At 45.6% G+C, this 19,447-nt stretch overlaps 3 protein-coding genes across 5 annotated transcripts; all 3 read right to left on the bottom strand.

Moving 5' to 3' along the window:
- Nucleotides 1-1,972: 1,972 nt before the first annotated feature.
- xkr7a (XK related 7a) lies at nt 1,973-6,417 on the bottom strand (the record flags this gene model as incomplete). Its single annotated transcript, XM_084480386.1, has 3 exons — nt 5,841-6,417; nt 3,522-3,721; nt 1,973-2,925 (listed from the first exon to the last, which is right to left on the bottom strand). Exons 1-3 carry the CDS (start codon nt 6,368-6,370, stop codon nt 1,973-1,975), a joined length of 1,683 nt encoding a protein of 560 aa, XP_084336512.1. The 5' UTR covers nt 6,371-6,417.
- Nucleotides 6,418-7,240: 823 nt separating this feature from the next.
- Nucleotides 7,241-15,599, bottom strand: LOC311359158 (ras-related protein Rap-1b). Of its 2 annotated transcripts, none has more exons than XM_084479132.1 (9): nt 15,547-15,599; nt 13,910-14,065; nt 12,018-12,106; nt 11,647-11,715; nt 11,499-11,555; nt 11,259-11,399; nt 9,084-9,227; nt 8,869-8,987; nt 7,241-7,978 (listed from the first exon to the last, which is right to left on the bottom strand). In XM_084479132.1, the coding sequence occupies exons 3-8, from the start codon at nt 12,072-12,074 to the stop codon at nt 8,898-8,900; spliced, it is 558 nt and encodes a 185-aa protein (XP_084335258.1). In that variant the 5' UTR covers nt 12,075-12,106; nt 13,910-14,065; nt 15,547-15,599; the 3' UTR covers nt 7,241-7,978; nt 8,869-8,897. The 2 variants fall into 2 exon arrangements, with proteins under 2 accessions (XP_084335258.1, XP_084335259.1); XM_084479133.1 differs by lacking the exon at nt 15,547-15,599 and adding an exon at nt 14,392-14,410.
- Nucleotides 15,600-16,733: 1,134 nt separating this feature from the next.
- On the bottom strand, nt 16,734-19,188 carry LOC311359396 (leiomodin-1-like). Of its 2 annotated transcripts, none has more exons than XR_014638219.1 (2): nt 18,987-19,188; nt 16,734-18,141 (listed from the first exon to the last, which is right to left on the bottom strand). XR_014638219.1 is itself a non-coding variant. In XM_084479405.1 (2 exons), exons 1-2 carry the CDS (start codon nt 19,107-19,109, stop codon nt 18,010-18,012), a joined length of 405 nt encoding a protein of 134 aa, XP_084335531.1. In that variant the 5' UTR covers nt 19,110-19,188; the 3' UTR covers nt 16,734-18,009. The 2 variants fall into 2 exon arrangements, 1 of the variants encoding a protein (XP_084335531.1); XM_084479405.1 differs by having other exon boundaries at nt 18,837-19,188.
- Between the last annotated feature and the right edge of the window lie 259 nt (nt 19,189-19,447).

The raw sequence follows: 19,447 nt of genomic DNA on the forward strand, positions 1-19,447 counted from the left end.
ACCATGTGCCTGTATTTATATATTTTTATTTTATATTTGAAGTTAAGATGTCCAAGTCTAACCAATTTAATTATCCAAATATTCCCCCCTTAAAATAAACCATAAAGGATAACTGTAGTGCAAAATACGAATGGAAAAACATATTTTCCTTTTTGTAGTCATGGAAGTGAATGACAGATATATGGTGTTGGTTCAGGATTCAAAACGTGATGTCGGGTGATGACGGGTGATGGGTGAATAATCAATCAGTCAATTTAGACACACAGCTCTTTTTTATTTATTGATTTTTGCAACAACAACAACATCATCATGAACGTGTCCTTCCACTGTTCAGTTCATCTTTTGTCGGCAGCTGTGAGACAGCAACAGTCTGGCGAGACCAGTTTAAGGCTTTGATTCTAGAAACGTGAATAGTAGGTATCTGAGGTACAGCCAAACTCTTGTCCAGAACACTGTACGGTCGTAGTTACAGCCGTTACAGCGAGGGATCGGACAGTTAGCACCATTATTCATAACCCATGGCTTTGTTAGTGGGACACTGATGGGTGCTTTGAGGTGGAGCCATTCCTGTTTCAGTGGTACCTTGGAGAACGTAATGTCCGAACGGTAGGCTAGTCATTTAAATCTGTCACGTTTAAATGACACAGGTTCATAGAAATGCACATGACAAAACACTCACTAAGTCCTGTTCCGTGCATCCGTATTATATATGCACCAACTGAACGTTTCAGCTCACCGGCATATTTAACACAGGCACAGCAACACGAACACACATCTCCCACTCTGACTACTCTACAGAACATCAACCCAACACCCTGATTCAACAAGTAGCACATGCCTTTATCATCAATAATATAAATGCTTTTTCTGGGGAAGTGTGCAGCCAATATTCTTTTTTTTTTTTTCTCCATTTTTTAGAAAACAACATGTGGACGCACAGTTAAAGACAGAACTGCCCATGTCTCTACCCCCTTTTAACATACAGTTGGATCCCACACATACACGCACGTGTTCACATGGAAACGGATGCCCATTCTTTTTGCGTTTGCTGTGGAAAAAAGGAAAGCAGTATGCAATGGTAACCACAGAGATGCTATTAACACAACGTCCTAATCGAATGGCTTGGTTGGCATGGCGCAACAGAAACAACAACCAGGGTGGCCCTGTAAACATACACATCTCGGTTCTTTCTAGCTTAAAGAAGGAAAATAAATAGAAACCATTGCAATATCTCCTGTCAAACCCACATGACAATTCTCTGTGTTGTCACGATCACATTTCAAACTTTTACATTCAATTGAGTTAATTTGCCTTACCACTGACCTATGAATTGAAGTGGATATTAGAGAGATGCATTCAACATGAGTGAACAGTATCGTATATACCAACTATGGGAGCGATGAAGGGATATAGAGCATGTGATTTTTCGGAGTTCCCCACAACCACACCGACCGGTATCTCTCTGTTATCTGGCCTATATACTCATACATGTTGAATACTTCCCTCTAAAAGTACCTCTCTTCAAAGGACATATTCTAGCACCTTTTTTAAATATATATATATATATATCTTATCAGTCATTTCATTACACATTAACTCTGTGGCACACTGCTTACCTCAACATCACTGGCTGCCAACTCACACTCTGGTCCACCACCATGTTGTTTTGTAACATAGCATGACCTGAGAGCCAGGCAGGAATATAAATCACCCTTTTATCGGATGGCATCACAGGGCTGTAACTTTATGTAGATGAAAACCCTCCTCCTCCCTCACGGTCCCACCCCTCTCTGCCGGCCTCTGCCTCCATCCAGTGCCGGGCAGCACAGACAGCAGTAGCCTCAGTACAGACCTCTGTGTGTCTGTTCAGTCTACCTCTTAGAGCCTCGGCCGGCCCCCGCAGGCATCGTCTCTCCCTGGTACCTCGTCACACAGAAAACCTGCGTCGTTGCCGCGTCTCACACGCGGCGGCTCACACGGTGGTCTCGTACTCCATCACCTCTTTGGCCGTGCCCAGGCAGCGGTACTGGATCCTGGGCGTCGTCGGCGCGGCGCTCTCCAGCACCAGGATGGTCTTGCGCAGCCTGCGGTCGATGAAGTGGGCGTCCCAGGCCGGGTACTTCTTCCTGGGGAGGTCTATCCGGATCACCGGGCCCTCAGTCCTGGGGGTGAGACGGGGCGCCGAGGTCTGGGCCCCGCGGGTCGCCCGCACCTGAAAGACGTCGGCCTCCCCGCCTGGCCCCTGCTCTCGGTCCTTAGTCCTGGGCAGGGTCCTGGGGGGGCTGGCCACCACGTCGGGGGGCAGGGTGGAGGCCGGGGACGCCAGGGGCTCGTCGCCTAGCCGCTCCTTCTCCACGACGTAGCCCCAGCCCGAGACGGGCCCGTCGGGGTGCAGCAGGCAGTAGTACACGCACATGAAAAAGGTGCCCAGGGCGTAGCTGCTGGCCACCACGCACGCCAGCGCCACGGCGTAGAAGTCGGAGGTGTGCGGGCCGCGGTACAGGTACCACAGGGCGGTGAGGGCCACGTTCTCCGCGAACACCGTCAGGCTGTAGGTGAGCATGCGGCAGCGCGTGCGGCCCTCCCTCACGCTGAACCAGCAGAAGATGTACACGATGCCCACCATCATGTTGTAGATGATCTCCTCCCACTTGGACATGCAGAAGTCGGTCTCGCCCTGGATGATCCAGAAGGTCATGATGCACCAGTGGGCCACAATGAAGATGCCAAAGTACAGCTGGAACACGGAGGCGAACAGCGCGAAGGCCAGGGTGCGCGCGCCGATGGTGAACAGGTGCCAGAGGATTTGGACGATGACGGCCTTGTAGGTCATGGGGAGCTTGTCGTCCCGGGAGTCCCGCAGGACCTTCTGATAGGAAGCAATCATCCATGACAGAGATATCAGAGAGGCGGAGGCAGAGAGCCCTGGGGACAGAAGAGAGGGAGAGAGGAGAGAGAGAGTGGGATGGAGTGGGAGAGAGAGAGAGGAAACCAATTAGGTTGTAAGGAGGGAAGAAGGGAAATGAGGGTGATTAGAACAGAAGAAACCAGATGGAGGAATACCATAAAGTAAAGCCGTATCGTGACTGCGCTAGACGCTACAACGGGAACAACTGGCCATTCTGATTTTATCATTATTCTCAGCGACAATGAACAATGTCCTCCAAAGAAAATGGCGACGGGGTATTATCTTAACCATGGAGCCCAGCGAGACCAAGTGACACATTTTCAGTACTCAGCAGGCGCCCTATTGAGTCCAAGACAAGTGACTAATCGCCCTCTATGTGAGCAATAGGCGTGTGTGGAAGTGATGTCAGTGCATATTTTTACTGTCAAAAAAGCAGTTGGTAAGCGTGTGCCAAAAAATGACGTTGATGTCTTCGGCGCTGCATGCATAAACAGTTTTCCCCCACAGTATTTCCTGCGGTTAAAGGCGTCTTGGAGGGCCACGGAGCCAGCGTGGACCGTGTCACGGTGCTGCGTGCTGCAGTGGGGCGGGACCCCGGCGCGGGGGGACTTACCCTGGAGGGGCAGGACCTGACGGGCCTGTACCATAATGCTGAGCTGCAGAACCAGCTGAGGGGCACTTTTGAGGAAGGATTCCAGCAGACGCAGCATGCTGATATCAGCGCTCTGGAACATCATGCTCCAGTAGAAGTGGTGCCGCTCGTGGTCGCCACGCCAACGGCTCTGCACGCCCAGATACAAGGCGTGGACGTATCTATGGGGGGAGGGGAGAGGGGGGAGGAGGGGGGAGGAGAGGGGAGAGAGGGGGGGTTCACTAGAGATTCACTTCGATCGGTGGGCCTTAATGAAAATGATCTTAAAGAGTAGACAGAGTCGAAATGCGCCTCTTGCAATTTGCTCTTACCCTCCTGAAATGTGTTGCATGTATTGGATTATCGGGAATATTTAAAAAACAAATAACCGTGCCAGAGCTGTGGTTCTCTAAGCTGATGACGTTCCTCAGATTCGTCCCCTGTGGAGAAACATCCCATTCGGCTTTCAAGAGGCTGTATTATTTTTTTATTTATCGCTGCTCTCATGAAAAGAGGATGAAACGCACTAAGTAGTGAGGCTGTGTGCGTCTCCAGAAGGAGCCTCACGCACAAGGGGACCGTGGGGCCAGTGTGAATGGGATTGCTGAACCGTGCTGGGGGTTTGTGTAACCCTCATTTGTTCTGGTTTCCTGTTACACAAAGTGTCCTGCGGGACGTCATACATCCACACAGTATATGCCAGCCCGTACAGTACGGCTATTATTATCTGCAGAAGAAGATGCAGGCACAATTTCCTTATTAGAATCGTTTGAGCGTCAGAAGCCAATGTCTTGTGTTTCTTAGATTAGTACATTTACATTTTTTACATTTAGGGGGATTTTGCTGACGCTTTGATCATAAGCAACTTACAACCATTCATACTTACATTCACACACCGACAGCGGAGACAACCAGTCAGGAGCGGTCAGGGTGAGGCGTCTTGCTCAGTTACACCTCGACACTAGCTAAGAGGAGCCGGGGATTGAACTAGCAACCTTCCAGTTACCAATCAACACACTCTATCTCATGAGCCACTGCAGCTACTACAGTGCCGGACCCTTCAAAGATCCTAATTCCGCTGATTGCCTATCGGTGTCAGATGGTTCCTGAGTTTATGGCTGAGGATGCACGGGAGGTAATCCTCTTAAGACACACACCCGCCGCCCTGAGAGCAGCGACAATTAACAGAGAACGCACAACAGCTTTAATGGTATTACCGGTAATTCTGCTTTACCACATCGGTATAATGTACTCCTGGCTTATGCACACATGCACGCACACACACACACACATGCACACGCATGCACGCACGCACGCACGCACACACACACACACACACACGCATGCACGCACACACACACACACACACACACACAAACACACGTCTCAGGAAGAAGCCAAGAAATCAATAAATAGTGTTGAAGAGGCAGGAAGAGAAACTGTGAGGGAGAGAGAGATAATGGGCGAGAGATGTGGCCTACAGATAGCTTGTATAATTGATTCCCCTCTGATTCCTTTATCATCACAGTGTCTGTCTGTAAAGATTATTCGTCTAACCTTCCTCCCACCGTAGTTCAGCTGGAAGCCTCGTCCTGGCTGGCAGCAGCACAGATGTGCCGGAGCCAATCAGAGCATTAAAGACTGGAGGACTGCCTTGCCATCTCTAACCGAGCAGCTGACCCACAGACCTAGAACTACAGAACCATGTGGGAGCGGAGGGGAACCTGTGCACCCTTTGCTTCATGGTCTCGCTTAGCACCAGGAAATCCGATGTTTTAGGGTTGAGCTCAGAGCCGAACATGTAAGACCAAAAAAAACAAATAAGTTGATCATTTTATGAATGCTTAAATCCCTTGTAATTAAGCCACGAGAATGGGTCTACGTATACATATATACTGCAGCAGTACGACTCCTTGTACATGAAAACGATTTACTTAGAGGAGGAGTATTTTACAATCATATAGAGTCTAGAGGAAGGAGATCTGACTATATTGGCATTTCTGTGGATGAGTTGACGATTTTCCCCAGGAGATTATTGACCTAGAAGCGCATGAATGGGGTGGAGCCACTTCTCCAGCCGCGAGACGTCAAACAATGTACAATAAATACGCTTCGATGTGAAGTCCTATGAATGTTTCATAAACACATACCCACATGAAATGTAGCAGGGCTTGGAAGAATGCAACGACTAACCAAGCCCGCATGCATGCACAGATCGGGAAACAGATACAGAGAGGAGCAGGGAGAGCGAGTATAGGCTAGTGTACCTGCTTACACCCGTTTATATCCTCACATTCTTACCTCCAGACCTGTGCAAGCTGAAATATGTGAATGATGGCTTGAAAGATCCACATAAAGACTCTGCAGCAACCGTGGGCACCTCCCCCTGTGCCCGCTGCAGGCAGCCCCCCGACCGCAGCGGCGCGGCCAGCGCCCCGCTGATCGCTGTCCTTGGTGCTGAAATTGTTCTCCGTGCCCGTCGCCGCGACCACCGCGGCCGCCGTGCCGCTCTCGGTGGTCTCCGCATAATCGTAGGCGAACCATCTGAAGCTCAGCACCTGCACGACCACCGAGGGGACGATCACAAAGACCAGAGTCAACGCAAACCACCAATAGTTTTCCCTTAAGTAGTAATCCGCTGCCAGCCACAGGTCTGAGGCCCCGTCCGAGAAAAAGACCAAAAGGGCGCACAGCGTCCAGAAGCAGTCCAGGAGGGAGTAGCGCTTCTCGGCGGGACGGCACTGCGGCGAGCGTTGGTCCAGGCTGGAGGGGCACTCGGGCGGGCTTTCGTTTCGCAATGAAACGGGTGCACCGTCAGATTTAGCGGCCATGTTTGTTGTAGAGAAGAGAGTGAGTAAGAGAGATGGGAAAATGATGGAAGGGGGAGGGGGTCATGTAGCCTGTGTCTATGCATGCGTGTGAGGGAGAGAGGGAGGCTGGGAGGATGAAGAGGGCGAGGTATAGGTGAGAGGATTGGAGGACCGCTACCTCCGCTGCACCCCCATAGCAGAATATCAGTCAATTACTACTTCATGAAAAATATAAATTCCTTTGTAGTCCTGAACGCTGGTTAAAAAAAGACTAGCCCTGTTAATTAATGGCTTTTTGTAGAAATAATTTAAAAAAAACATACAGATGTCAAATTGGTTTGTCCCAGAATGAAAAAGATTAATTTATTTTAAAATCCTTCATAAATATAAAAACACATTTCACATGATAGTAAACTGCACTGGAAGTAAATGATGCTGACACCTAGAGGTGAGATCAAGAACCACACATTAATAAACTGAAAATCAAGTGGCCTAATAAACTTGTACCAAAGATGTATATTATTATTTTTAATTGGGTAATCTTCATTATATGGAAATGATTCAGAAATCACAAAACGTGTGTTTGGGCGTCATTAGAAATCAAGCAGGGTGTTCAATGCTTTGGTACGTTATGGTTAATAGGCCTGGATATCTGTCCCTCTATTAGAGTCTTGGTTTAAGCCATTCATTTATGAATCATTATAAGTTAACTGATATGAGCTTAATCAAAGTCGCTTTTATAGATCACTTAATTTCTTTATACTTAATAAAACAGTTTTATGCTGAACAAAGTCCATCACCAGCGAAGCTGTTTAATAGTATAATAGTATACACTAAATATCATATTTATATATCCTAATTAAAGAAAGACCAGGACGAAAACAATGAAAATGTACTAAAATTTAATCATTCATAAAAGCTGGAAAATCATGTGTGACAGGGTAACACAAGAAGAATTATTAGTTAGTACAATATAATTTCAGCCTCAAGACAGAAAAGAAAAATGCGTAATTTCACCCATCAGTCTATAAAATACTAATTTCCTTAGCTTCATTATGCAAAAATGGAATTAGAATATATTATGGGAAATATGAAAGCCTGGCAGCTTTCAATATAAAACAAAGTCACTTATAGGAGAGATGCGATCTCGCGAAGACACTTCCTAGCAGTATGAAACCTATGGACCACGATGCATGTTGGTGACACGTTAGTGCAGAAGAAGGCATAAGAAGGCCCACGTACATGATTCCTTTTGCAAACATAAAGTCACAATATGCCAAAAAAAACAGTTGTGTTACCTTCAATAAAACACTTTAGTCTCCATATATTATATGGTCTTTCCTTGAAACCTGACATTTTGTCAAAAGATAAGACCGTTGAAAAGAAAGATAACAGTTGTCATCAACCAAGGCCGACAATGATGAATTACGTGTTGGGAGAGAGGGGGGGGGGGGGGGGGGGGCGGGGGGCTCTTCACCATTAAAAAGAGAGAAGAAATTCTTAAAATAATGTGCCGTCTCCTCTCCAGAGTGGTGAAGTGGTTCTCTGTCAGCCGTTGTCGATGTGATCCAGAGTGGGCTTGGAATGCTGGCACCATCCGAATGGGCAACAGTAAATCATTACAGGGATCTGCACAGAGGGACAAATCCTGGTGAATATGCAACGCTGCGCTACGTGCGAGAATGCAGAAGCATAAGGAGCGGTCTGTCAGGCCGTTTTTGGCTCCGCCGTGAGGAGCAGAGTGATTAACTTGGATCAAGTAGCAGCAAACGGCAGACATTTTAATACGCAGAATGGCAGCAATTTCCTAAAAGCCCATTTAAGGTCGTAATCACTCGTCTTCAGCACACCGCAGGTTGTAACCGGGCAACGCTCTTCAAACGCCGAGTGCCGTTACACGGCTTCAACAGCAGGTGGAACTGTACGCTAGATTAGGCTTTAGCATACAGCCCAAATAAAGGGTTTTAAAACATTGCAGAGTTGCAGCGGTGTGAACTGGTTAGTTTCGGAGCATCTGAAGCTGTTGCCTGGCGTCAAGAAGTTTACGTGTTAAATCGCCATTTTAAACCATTTCAAAGCGGTTTCGTCACAAATCTTTGATCTGAACTTCACTGAGTAAATCTCTCTATATAACATGGTGCATACAAATATTTAGAATATATCGTCCTATATCCCGATGCAGATGAAGGCATGGTGGGCCAAGTTCTGACGAGGCTTTCGCTGTCCGCTGGTTATTTATTAATGCCGGACAAACGGGCCTGCTTGTAGCGGGCCAAAAGCAAACACTGCACCGCCGCGTTATCCCAACTGGCTCCCAGTCAAACACCACTAATCAACCCTGACATTAAACCTAAACCCATCAATCAACCTGCCAGTGACCATTTAATATCATTACTTTCCCCAAAAGGATGACCTCCCGCTGGTATGAACTTCCAATTCCCATTAATTATTCATCCCTGTGCTGAGGCTGTACTGACTCCATGTACTGATTACGGGCTCGTTGTGGTCCTGCTCCTCACCTGGCCCGCCGCGGTGGCTGGCCGGCCTCTTACAGCAGCGTGCAGTTGGACTTCTTCTTGGCCTTCTTCTTTTCCATCGGCGTTTTTCTATTGATCTGTCTCACCAGGTCGTAGAAAATCTACAGCACAGGAGAAGGAGCTCAGGAAATGTAGATCTATAGGAGACGCAGACGTATTGAAAAGCTGACGGGGTCATACCGGGCACGGGAACCAACCTCGTTAACGTTGATCTTTGATTTAGCTGAAGTCTCTAAAAAGGCACAGTTGTTCCACTGGCGGGCCAGGTTCTGCCCCTGCTCCTTCCCCACCACGCGCTCGTCCTCCAGGTCACACTTGTTGCCCACCAGAATCATGGGAACCTGGTTCAACACAAGCACTTCTCAGTCAGACAGGATGGCTCTGTAATGTTAAGACATAAACTTCGTCCATTTTGTTCTCATGGCGTAGTTTGCTGCTACACACGAGTGAGTTGAAGAGCGCGTGTGCGCTCCTCTGACAGAACCACGGCTGCGGGGTGGGGACACGTCACTAACGGCGCCGCTTGAGATTTGAACGCCTGGTGGGTAAGTCTCCAAGGACAACTAGCTTGTCACATTCATAGTACAGCAAAGGCTTCCATCAGGGGGCCATAGACTCAACGTGTTACCTAATTCAGGATGGTGGATTAAGATGGTGAATTAACAGACATTTATTGAAATGAAAATCTTCGAGATCTTCAGGATTGCCACTGAAACATGTAATGATATACAATGTTGGCTCATTCAGTTAGATATGGCCTATCAACTCCACTGGGCTCTCTTTAGTATGGAACATTGGCAAGAAACGTATTCAGCATATTACACTAAAATGTGTTCAGACCTGCGGTTAATATTCAATGTTGAGATGATGCCTTTCATAGAACACTGCCAGTGAATACAGTGTATCCATGGATACACAATTAACATCCAGTGAGGTCAAACTGTATGTACTAGTCTCGCTGCGGGTGAACGTATTTATACACGCATGACACCAAATACTAACTGCACAGTCACCGGGCAGGCGTCCATGAATAAATAACGACAGTCAGCATGGAGTACCTCATGCCTCCGGGGCAGGAGATGATGTGAGCCAGAGTGAACGTGGCAGATTGCATCTAATAAAGGCAACTCCATTTCCATTCGGTTGCTACGGCACCCGCCCTCACCCACAGAGTAAACTGACATGAAGCAGAGCGGGATCTGAGATCAAGGAGAAGCCAGAGCAGCTTCATGTTCACAAAGCTAGCTTTAAATATAGCTTACAAAGACGCTATATTTGTATACCTTTAGTGTACCTGATCCTTTAATGACCATGATGCGTCATCAAGATTACTGGCGTGTCCGACAACAATGCCACAGCCAGCCTGTTCTCCTCTAAAATGTGTTCCGGGTCAGAACGTTTGTTTTGGTTATGGCCTGGGTGTTATGATTCACCGTTCTGAGAGGCGCCCAGCGTGCCAGATATATGAAACAATCTAGCACACAAATACCATAATAGAGTGCTGCCCTCACGGAAGCAAACAAACTGGGTCCTCCGAGAGTGAACTCCATGTTCCTCGTCCTAAAAAGACTCGTCTTCTTTCGAAAAAACTCCATGACCAGAGCTGTGCTTCAAATATGGTCATTCTGAAGGATGAAAGATGGAGACCGCTTGGCGCCCAGAAGGATTCAAAGACGGTGTATACATTAGCTGATCCACTTACAGTGTGGGAATAGTCGTGTCTTGTCATTGACAAATATTATATTATTGCTTGTCTCAAAATATAATGTTGCACTCTCACTCTCGTCTTGCACCGGTGTTGGTTCACAGCCCTCCACCGGCCTGAGCCTCTAGTCTGGGGACGTGGGCAGCAAATCCCTCCAACATTGTGAATTTGGACCGCGGCACCCATTTTAACACGCTTGCTGCTTAGGTTGCCCATTTAAAATCAAGTTATGTAACTGAAAGTCTCTCTGGAATTACCCTACATGTTGATTTCCTGACTGAACCTTGCATGCTGTAAAACGAGTACAGAATTTCACTTATAACTGGAATTCCTTTTGCGTCATGCTATTATCTTCTCAGATCGGGCATTTCAAGTGACTTGGGCGGTGAACTTAACAAGGCAACGGTCAGGTGATAATCACACATGAACGTGGATTCCAATAACATGGGCAAGCCCATAATCTAGTCAAACTCTAATGTGTTAAACATGAATAGTAGTGAATGGCACTTGGTGTGGCGAGGCAATGTCTACAAAGGCCAACACTTTATGAACCAATGTTCAACCAATGTTGCCAAAAGAGGAGCTCTCTGTCACGGCAATAATCATTACATCAGTTTGTTTCTTTGAGTGGGTTTCCATGGGGTCAGACTGACACCGGGCCACTCACATCCTCGGTGTCCTTGACTCGGAGGATCTGCTCCCGCAGGTCCTGCAGGTCGTTGAACGTCGACTGTGCTGTGATGGAGTAGACCAGAGCGAAGCCCTGGCCGTTCTTCATGTAGAGGTCCCTCATGGCCGTGAACTGTTCCTAGAGGACCGGGGGGGAGAGAGAGACACATCGTCACCAAAGCCCCCGTGTGATCCCAGCCTGCCCACAACCTGCTGCCGGGGGCGCCTCTCCACTTACAGTTCCGGCTGTGTCGAGGATTTCCAGCATGCATTGCTGTCCATCCACCTCCACTTGCTGTGGGGAGGAAAGGAGAGAGGAAATGTGATACACGTAGCAACTGTGACCAGGGGAGTTGCTGTGCAGGAGGAAAGGGAGGTATCCGTACCTTTCTGTAGGAGTCCTCTATTGTGGGGTCATACTTCTCCACAAAAATACCTTGCACAAATTGAACTGTCTGGAAGGGACAAAGACAAAGACTTTCATTTAGAATAAACATACAATTTAAAGCCTTCGTTTGCAGGATATGGGAAAGTATCAAAAGAGGACGTAAATGATATGTTGATTAATGTTTCCGTGACTCCGTGTTTTCAATAGCCCTGTGAGTCAGCAACATCTATTTCACACCAACGCCTTGCAAACTCATCTCTATCAAAAATCGAATAAAAGATTTGTAGAGACAGGCCGATTATAATGACTTTAATATGGACTCAATTATAAATGACCAAATGAATGCCGGCCTGCCGGAAGTGTACTCACCAGTGCTGACTTTCCCACGCCTCCTGACCCCAGGACCACTAGCTTGTATTCCCGCATGGTAAGGCTACTTCACTAGACCGCGCAAGGAACTGCAGGCGCAGGACAAAAACAAACAGTTGGTTAGTTTACAAATCGCTCTCAGCAACTCACCAACTTCTGTACTTAATAAATAGTAAGCCAAACAAGAGACAATCAATGTGATGCAAGAAGCAAAACCACATTGTCGTTTGCGGTGCCACACTAGCAAATGGTATCCCCCGATCCTTTCAAGCTCGGCAATTATGACCGAGCAGTAAAGCGAGGCCGACTGACATCAGCAGAATCAACGCTCCCTCTCGGCCAGAAGAATGAGCTCCGTCCCCCACCCACTCTCCGGGGACGTCAGCTGTCTGAGAAGGTGGGGCTCGCGCTGCGCCCCAAGTCCTCATCGCACAAGAATCAAGAAAAGGAGAAGTAGGAAGTGAGGGGGCCCACTTCCTCCAGCACAGTCACAGCTCTCTGTACATCGTCATCAGGTGAAGAATCACGGCGCCAGAAATGAATGACTCACTCACACACACACACACACACACACACACACACACACACACACACACACACACACACACACACACACACACACACACACACACACACACACACACACACACACACACACACACACACACACACACACACACACAATTTTCATCTAGATATTAATTGCAGCCATAACATACATGTAAATGTTTATAACTTGTATTTCTGAGTTATTCTAGGCTAGGTTATTTCCATATCATGTTCATGAGAATATTTAGAAAATGGCAATGGCAGTAATAAAATACTACATTTCCCACGAGCCACTTTGCCTCTTACCACAGCTACTTGAGCTGATTGCGTATTGATTTTGAAGTAAAAGAAACAAGGACCTGTAGTATAGTGGTGGTTAGCATCAAAAGCCAGCTGTGTAGCCAAGGCACAATACAGTGTCTCAAATGTTGTGGACGCGATGAATGCCCTGTTGTCAAACGCCAGCATGAAATGAGAATCCCATTTGATGGCACACCGAAATAGTCCAATTAGCTTCAAAGAGTGTATCTCAAAAGTGTTATTCTCCTAAAAATAACCAATACAAGTTCACAAAAGATAGAAGCACAAGACAAGAACCAACAAAAACCTAACCCTATATTAATAAAAGCAACAACTGCTTTGGGAAGGCAGTACAGGGCATATATCATGCTAATATGATGCCACTTTGATTCACAAATGTCAAAGGGGGTGGGCGTGTGCACAGAGAAATATCATTAAAGAGGCTCTTTGAATCTGCTCATCATACTGGGTTTGCCGATCACAGACTTGAATCATTACTGTGGGACCTTTGTCGAACACTGGGCCACACAATACAAAAAACACTCTGTCACACTCCACCAGCATTTGCAATTCTAACTACGACGAATGAAGCACACGCAGAAGCCCACAATGAAAGACGGACACATGAGGCATTCTACAAAGGGCCATTGTAATGACCACCCCCCACTCAAGTGTATCAGACAAACACTGAACCAGAGATCAGAGGAGACAGCGTCAGCCACCATGTTAGAATAATTGCAAGAGATATGATACACCTCGGCTTAATGAAACATCTGGCGATACTTTAATAATAGGAATAAAAGGGCAATATGAGCTTTTTTCATGTAAACTCAAATACAAATACCACAACAAAGGCCAAGCATGAATTAATATGAGTGGTCTCTTTGAATAGCATTCAACTGCACACTACAAAATTGAAGTTTTCACATCAGGAAGTAAAACATGACAGTAAGAAGCAACAATCACGATCAACAGGTGCTAAATAGCTCTGAATAACTAAATATGCTGAGCTTGCGTTTAATCTCTTAGGAGAAAAGACGTACCGTGTACACAGCTGCTGTCGATGACAGCTCCCTCTACATCTGGCAAGGAGGGCCCCGCAGATCTCGTATCAGGCGGATATCGAAGGGCAGGTGCTAAGCCGTGCTGAGACCCAACAAGCTAGGCTTCTCCAAACGAATTCCCACAGGAAACAAGCACTGTTTTCAAACAGGAAGAACAGTCAGAGTAATAACTTTACACACTGCATTTCCTTTAAAAGGTAACTCGATTTAGAGATTAGATTTGTAATGCAGTGGGGAGAATCACACATGTACTCATGTGGAAAGTTATGATAGTCTTACAATATCTGGTTTCATGATCTTTACCTTTTTTTATTTTTAATGATTAACGTTTATATAAAAGCAGTTTCAATTTATTTTTGGATCAGAAAAGTAAAACGGCAAATAACTATTCACTGTCTACTGGGATCATGGTGCCATTAGGGCTAACTAAGGGAAACTCGTTCAAATAAAGGCCTTCTTACCAAGGTATTGCGAAAATCACTCAATAATTGCTGCGCCAATATTTTCTACTGTCGACAAAGTAACACAGGCCACAACTCAGCTTCAGCTCTGCTTTGCGCAGTGGCTTCCCCAAACACAATAGTTTGAAATAACTTCATAGTAGACATAAATCCAACATGATTTTAGTTCTGCCCATTTGTATCACACTGTGCGGCCAAGTCTACTGATCTCAATATCACCCAACTAAGTTATACTCGTGTTTATGTGGGGCTTTATCCGCCGCTTCCTAGAGGAAGGGTGGGGCTGTGCGCTCAGACACCCGACACACACACACACACACACACACACACACACACACACACACACACACACACACACCCGACGCAGCGGCTCTAGAAGTTTAACGTGAGGGGAACCGGGGAAATGCGTCGTGCTGACTCCAGCCCAAACGTTACCCTAACTGCGGCTGCCCGTTGGAGCCTGATGTCGTCTAGGTGGGTTAACGCCTTTCAGGCGTGAGCCCCTCGGCTCGGTACCCCGGCATTACACACCCAGGCGGCATCAGGCTCCCCATGCTAACGTTTTACCACAAATAAATCCCCCATTAAGTCCAAAACACGGCTTGTTTATTGGAGCCACGACGCGGTGAACAGCCCATCCCCAGGGACGTGTCGTTCCACGTCTAGTTACGATCGATCACGTCTGATCAGGCCGTCGGCTCGCCTGGTATTAATAAACCCGTGTTGGCGAATGTTAGCCTCCCTTTACAGCCCGGCGCTAGCGGCTAGGACTGGGAGGCTAGGAGTTAGCAGATCCAAAGGCGTGAAAAGCAACCGAGCCCGTGACTACACTTAAATTATTTTGTCGGACGTTTACACCCCGTTTATGGACTCGCATATTCAGCTTTTGCAAGCCAGTGACCCCAGTTCAATACTGGTGAAAAACCAGTAGAAGATGCTCTAATGGCGAACTAGTTATTAGCCGATAATAGCTACTCGGACTCGGGTTAGTTAGCCTAGCTCTCTTACCCGACTCAGTTATTATAATTTCACTTATAACAACAACAAGCTCTCATGTTTTCAAAGCGATATGCTGAACAACCTGTGTTGTTTAGGCTTCAACTATCAGATACTAAATGTATATTTCGACACCGGAAAAGATTTGAAGTCACTTACCGTGCTCCGCTATGTGCAGAAATCACACTCAGCGTGAATGTACGGAAGGATTGTAGGAGCGGCCGCCGATTGGTTCGTAAGCAGCCAATCAGGTTAAAGTGGTTTTATTACATTTATTTAATGTTAATTAAATGTTTTGATTTTTTATGGAAACACATCCCCTCTTATTTGAAATAAATAAAGTAGGCACTATACCGTTTTTGGTTATGCCACTAGTTCTAGACAATTTCTTCCTGTATCTTTGTGTGATTATAGGTTAGGCCTACATTGTAATTAAGTCTAAAGTTTAATAATAAGATGGAGACGTGGGTTATGAGAGTGGGAGGGATCACAACATATTGTATCAATATAAGTTTTAGATTCATTGTTAACCTCTTCCTTGTCTTGCTCAAAATACCTTTACATCTATGTACATGTCAATTCCCTGTATATGTAACACAAACCTCAGCGATTGCGATCAATTTATCTCCCTAGATTAATTATCTAGTGTCATAGCAATAATAAAAATACGAATAATGAGGCTTGTCTTTTCATTATCGACAACTCAAGATATGTGTATTTGAAACCTCAACAACTTTTCAATGTTAAACATGGTTTCACTCAATGTTTTTTTTGCAACCACATACAATGATTTCATCAAATAGTACAATGCCTAAGATGAATCCTACATATTTTTCCTTTAATGGTGCACTGTTGAATAACACTATTGAAATGGGAAAATATTTATGTACATGTACTCTCAAATACTGGATACTATTATCCTGACAAAGTTTGGATCCTGTGAGAATACAGTTCTTAAACTTTGTATTCATAGTTGAGGTTACTATGGGCCGATCTCTTTCACTGACTGCTGGCAATGCATTTCACAATGTCAATGCACTGCGCTAAAGAAAAGACTGGCCACAGCCCAATATCTGAAAGGACCAGGGGAGAACTTACATCATAACTTTCTCATTAGAATGGCCAAATATGGACATTGAATTCATGTGAGGGGAACGCCTGACTTAATGAGTCAACAGGCAGTGCGTGGCGATAACATTGGGCTTCTGAAACTCATCTTCACTGGAAGCTTAGTACACCTGTCATGCATTAAGTTAAAGACGTATCAGAATGTACTGTAAGGTTATTTTACATTACCAAAGCTTGTTCGGCCAAATCACAAATGTAAGTCAAAAATAGACACAAGATAAAATAATTGAATTTGCTTTAAGCAACAAAAAAACAATTCCAATCCATTGTGATAATAATCTAAGGTCATTCAGAGTATCATCGGTTACAACACATTTATTACACATCAAAATACATTCCCCACTGCATTTTATGTCCTCCTGATCTCAGTTTCAACTGTTAAATGTACAATTTGAAGACATTCAAATCAGATTGTCAGATGGGTACCAAAAATGTACTTTTTAGTGTTTTTAAAAATATATATAGCATTTATTTTTTACTAAATGAAATATCCAATATACCTGGCACTAATAATTCACTTATTGAAAATGTTCTGTGGCATTAAACAACAAATTTAACAATATAGAACAAGACATATATATACAGATCTATATATATGTCAAAAAACCTATAGTCTTTATTTCACCGTTACGAATAGAGTCCAATAAGTGGAATGTAACGCTCCAGCGGGTCAAGGGGCCCACCGCTCACGGTGTCTTGGTAGAATTAGGCGGTTCCATCAGAACAAACGTGGTTTCACTGGAGAAAGGGCGGAAGAAGGATAGGGGGTCTGAAACGATTCCCCACACATTTGGATTTCTTTAAAGGAGAGTCTTGTGTTGATCAATCGTGAAATCAATGGGAAGATGCGGTACTTCTTGTTTCTCTTGTCCCCTATAAAGTCCTTTCATATCTATTACTGCTCAGTGAAGCAGGTTGTAGGATCGCTAAGCATTGGAGACGTTTCCATAGTTCTGTGGTCTACTGTACAGTTCTATTTTGAAATTAGATTAGAATCTGTATTTCACCAGGGTGGGTGAGGGGTAGAGTGTCCGGATGAGGCTGCACAGGCCTGTGTTCGCTCTGCTCTGCGTGCGAATAAACCCATTGCAGGCACACTGCACATGCACTGGGGTTAAAACATAGTATAAAAGTGTAAACACACACAGGGTGAATGTTTAGACCTGACTGGCGGCTGGTTTGTCATCGCTCAGCTCAGGTCAACTCAGGTCATTTCCCTGTCTTGCTTAAGGGGATCCAAATATAGCTGCTGCACCCTGTTTCACCCTGTCATGTGTGTATGATCATTCTGCTAGGCCTACATTATAGTCTACTTATGTTTCCATTGCTTCCATTTTATTTTTCCTTGTGCCATTCTTTCCTTCATGCTTCATTTCTTGCACACTGCTTTTTCCTATTCCCAATGTATTTTAATTTCCTCAGCGGCCTCAAATCACTAAATGTCCTCCATTGATATCCTCTATGGTGGTTTTTATACACAACGTCCCACTTCGTTCATTTCAGCAGCGTCTCTGCTTTAGACGTCTTAGCTGTGTTTGTAGCGTCGTCTCCTTGCGTACTCGAGGAGCCACAGCCCTTTGGCCGGCTCTCACTCCCTCTTCCGTCCCCGTCAGTGTTTGGCTCCCCCTTCAGAGAGAGATCAGGATTTAGAACAACACACATCTCTGGCAATACATTTGCGCGTATGTCAACGGACAGCCAATGTCCATGGAAAACTTTACATTACCGTGCAAATGTAAATTAAACTTAATAGTTAGGTTTTGGATTAGTTTAATAAGTTCAAACTTTTGTTAGTAGACTGAGCCATTGAAAGCTGCTGTTATGGAATATTTTGAGCACGACAGCGCTCAGCGAACCCCGGCTTGACCTTAAAAGGCAGCATGGTCTGACCGGAGCCATATGTCGAGGGATTAATGAATCGTCCTCACAGATCCCGGCACGTCGTTTCAATAGAAGCTACATGTATATATCCATGGTTCAGGAAAGTCTCAACATGAATCAATTCAGACTATTTCAGTCCAATCAACGTTATATGTCAAAATAATGAAAATTTATATTAGTGGATACAAGATACAATAATGTCAACTTTTGTTCTAATTTTAAGGCCAACGTATCCATCCCAGAGCCTGGCTCCTGCCAGTCAAGGGCCACCCTTTAAGATGCTCATGACCAAATTTACCAACTTTCAATTGTAAAAACACCTCAGTTTACGAGGCAAATAAACAATAGCATCTCTTCCACCAAAGGTCTGTGCTCAAGATCGAAAACGTATCTTAAGGACATGGTTAGCCTTTCAGCTCGAAACACAACAAAATGCTAACCTCAATAGACAATTCCCGATGAATTAGTTTCTTGGTCTCTTCCTCACAGAAGTCAAGCATTGCCTTCCTATCATAACTTATCGAGGGGGTCTTCTCGGTCTGATTTCTCTGCCGCAGCCCAACAGGCACACCGGGGTCAGGATCAATCACCATGCATTCGCCCTCCAACTCTTTCACTTCTTCCGCCGTCAGAGTCGCCAACAGCGCGTCCAGGTCGTCGTCGTCCTCTGCATCCCGCGCTCTCTCGCCCCTCTTACTCCGGTCGGTGGACATCACTTAACACTGCCTGTGGGGTTAATGTGTTTTATTGAGCTGCTTGCATCTGACCTGTGCGATACATGCGATGGGTCAGGTATGATAACAGTGAGGGGGCCCGAGGGAGGGGATCTCCCTCGCAGTACCCCGCCCCCCGATTGCGGTGCAATTATTTCGCACCCTATTTTGGAAGTGGTATGGATGAGGCCCGCCTCTCTGAGGGAGGGGACATTGGATGGGAATCATATCACAACCTATTTAAACACATGTCTTAAGGCTACTTAAGAAGAGGGGAACAGATGTGTACGGAAGAGGATTATGGCCACATATGAATTTATTTTGAGTTCTGACTTTAA

This window comes from Micromesistius poutassou (genome assembly GCF_964030765.1).
Source record: "Micromesistius poutassou genome assembly, chromosome: 15".
Lineage (NCBI taxonomy): Eukaryota > Metazoa > Chordata > Actinopteri > Gadiformes > Gadidae > Micromesistius > Micromesistius poutassou.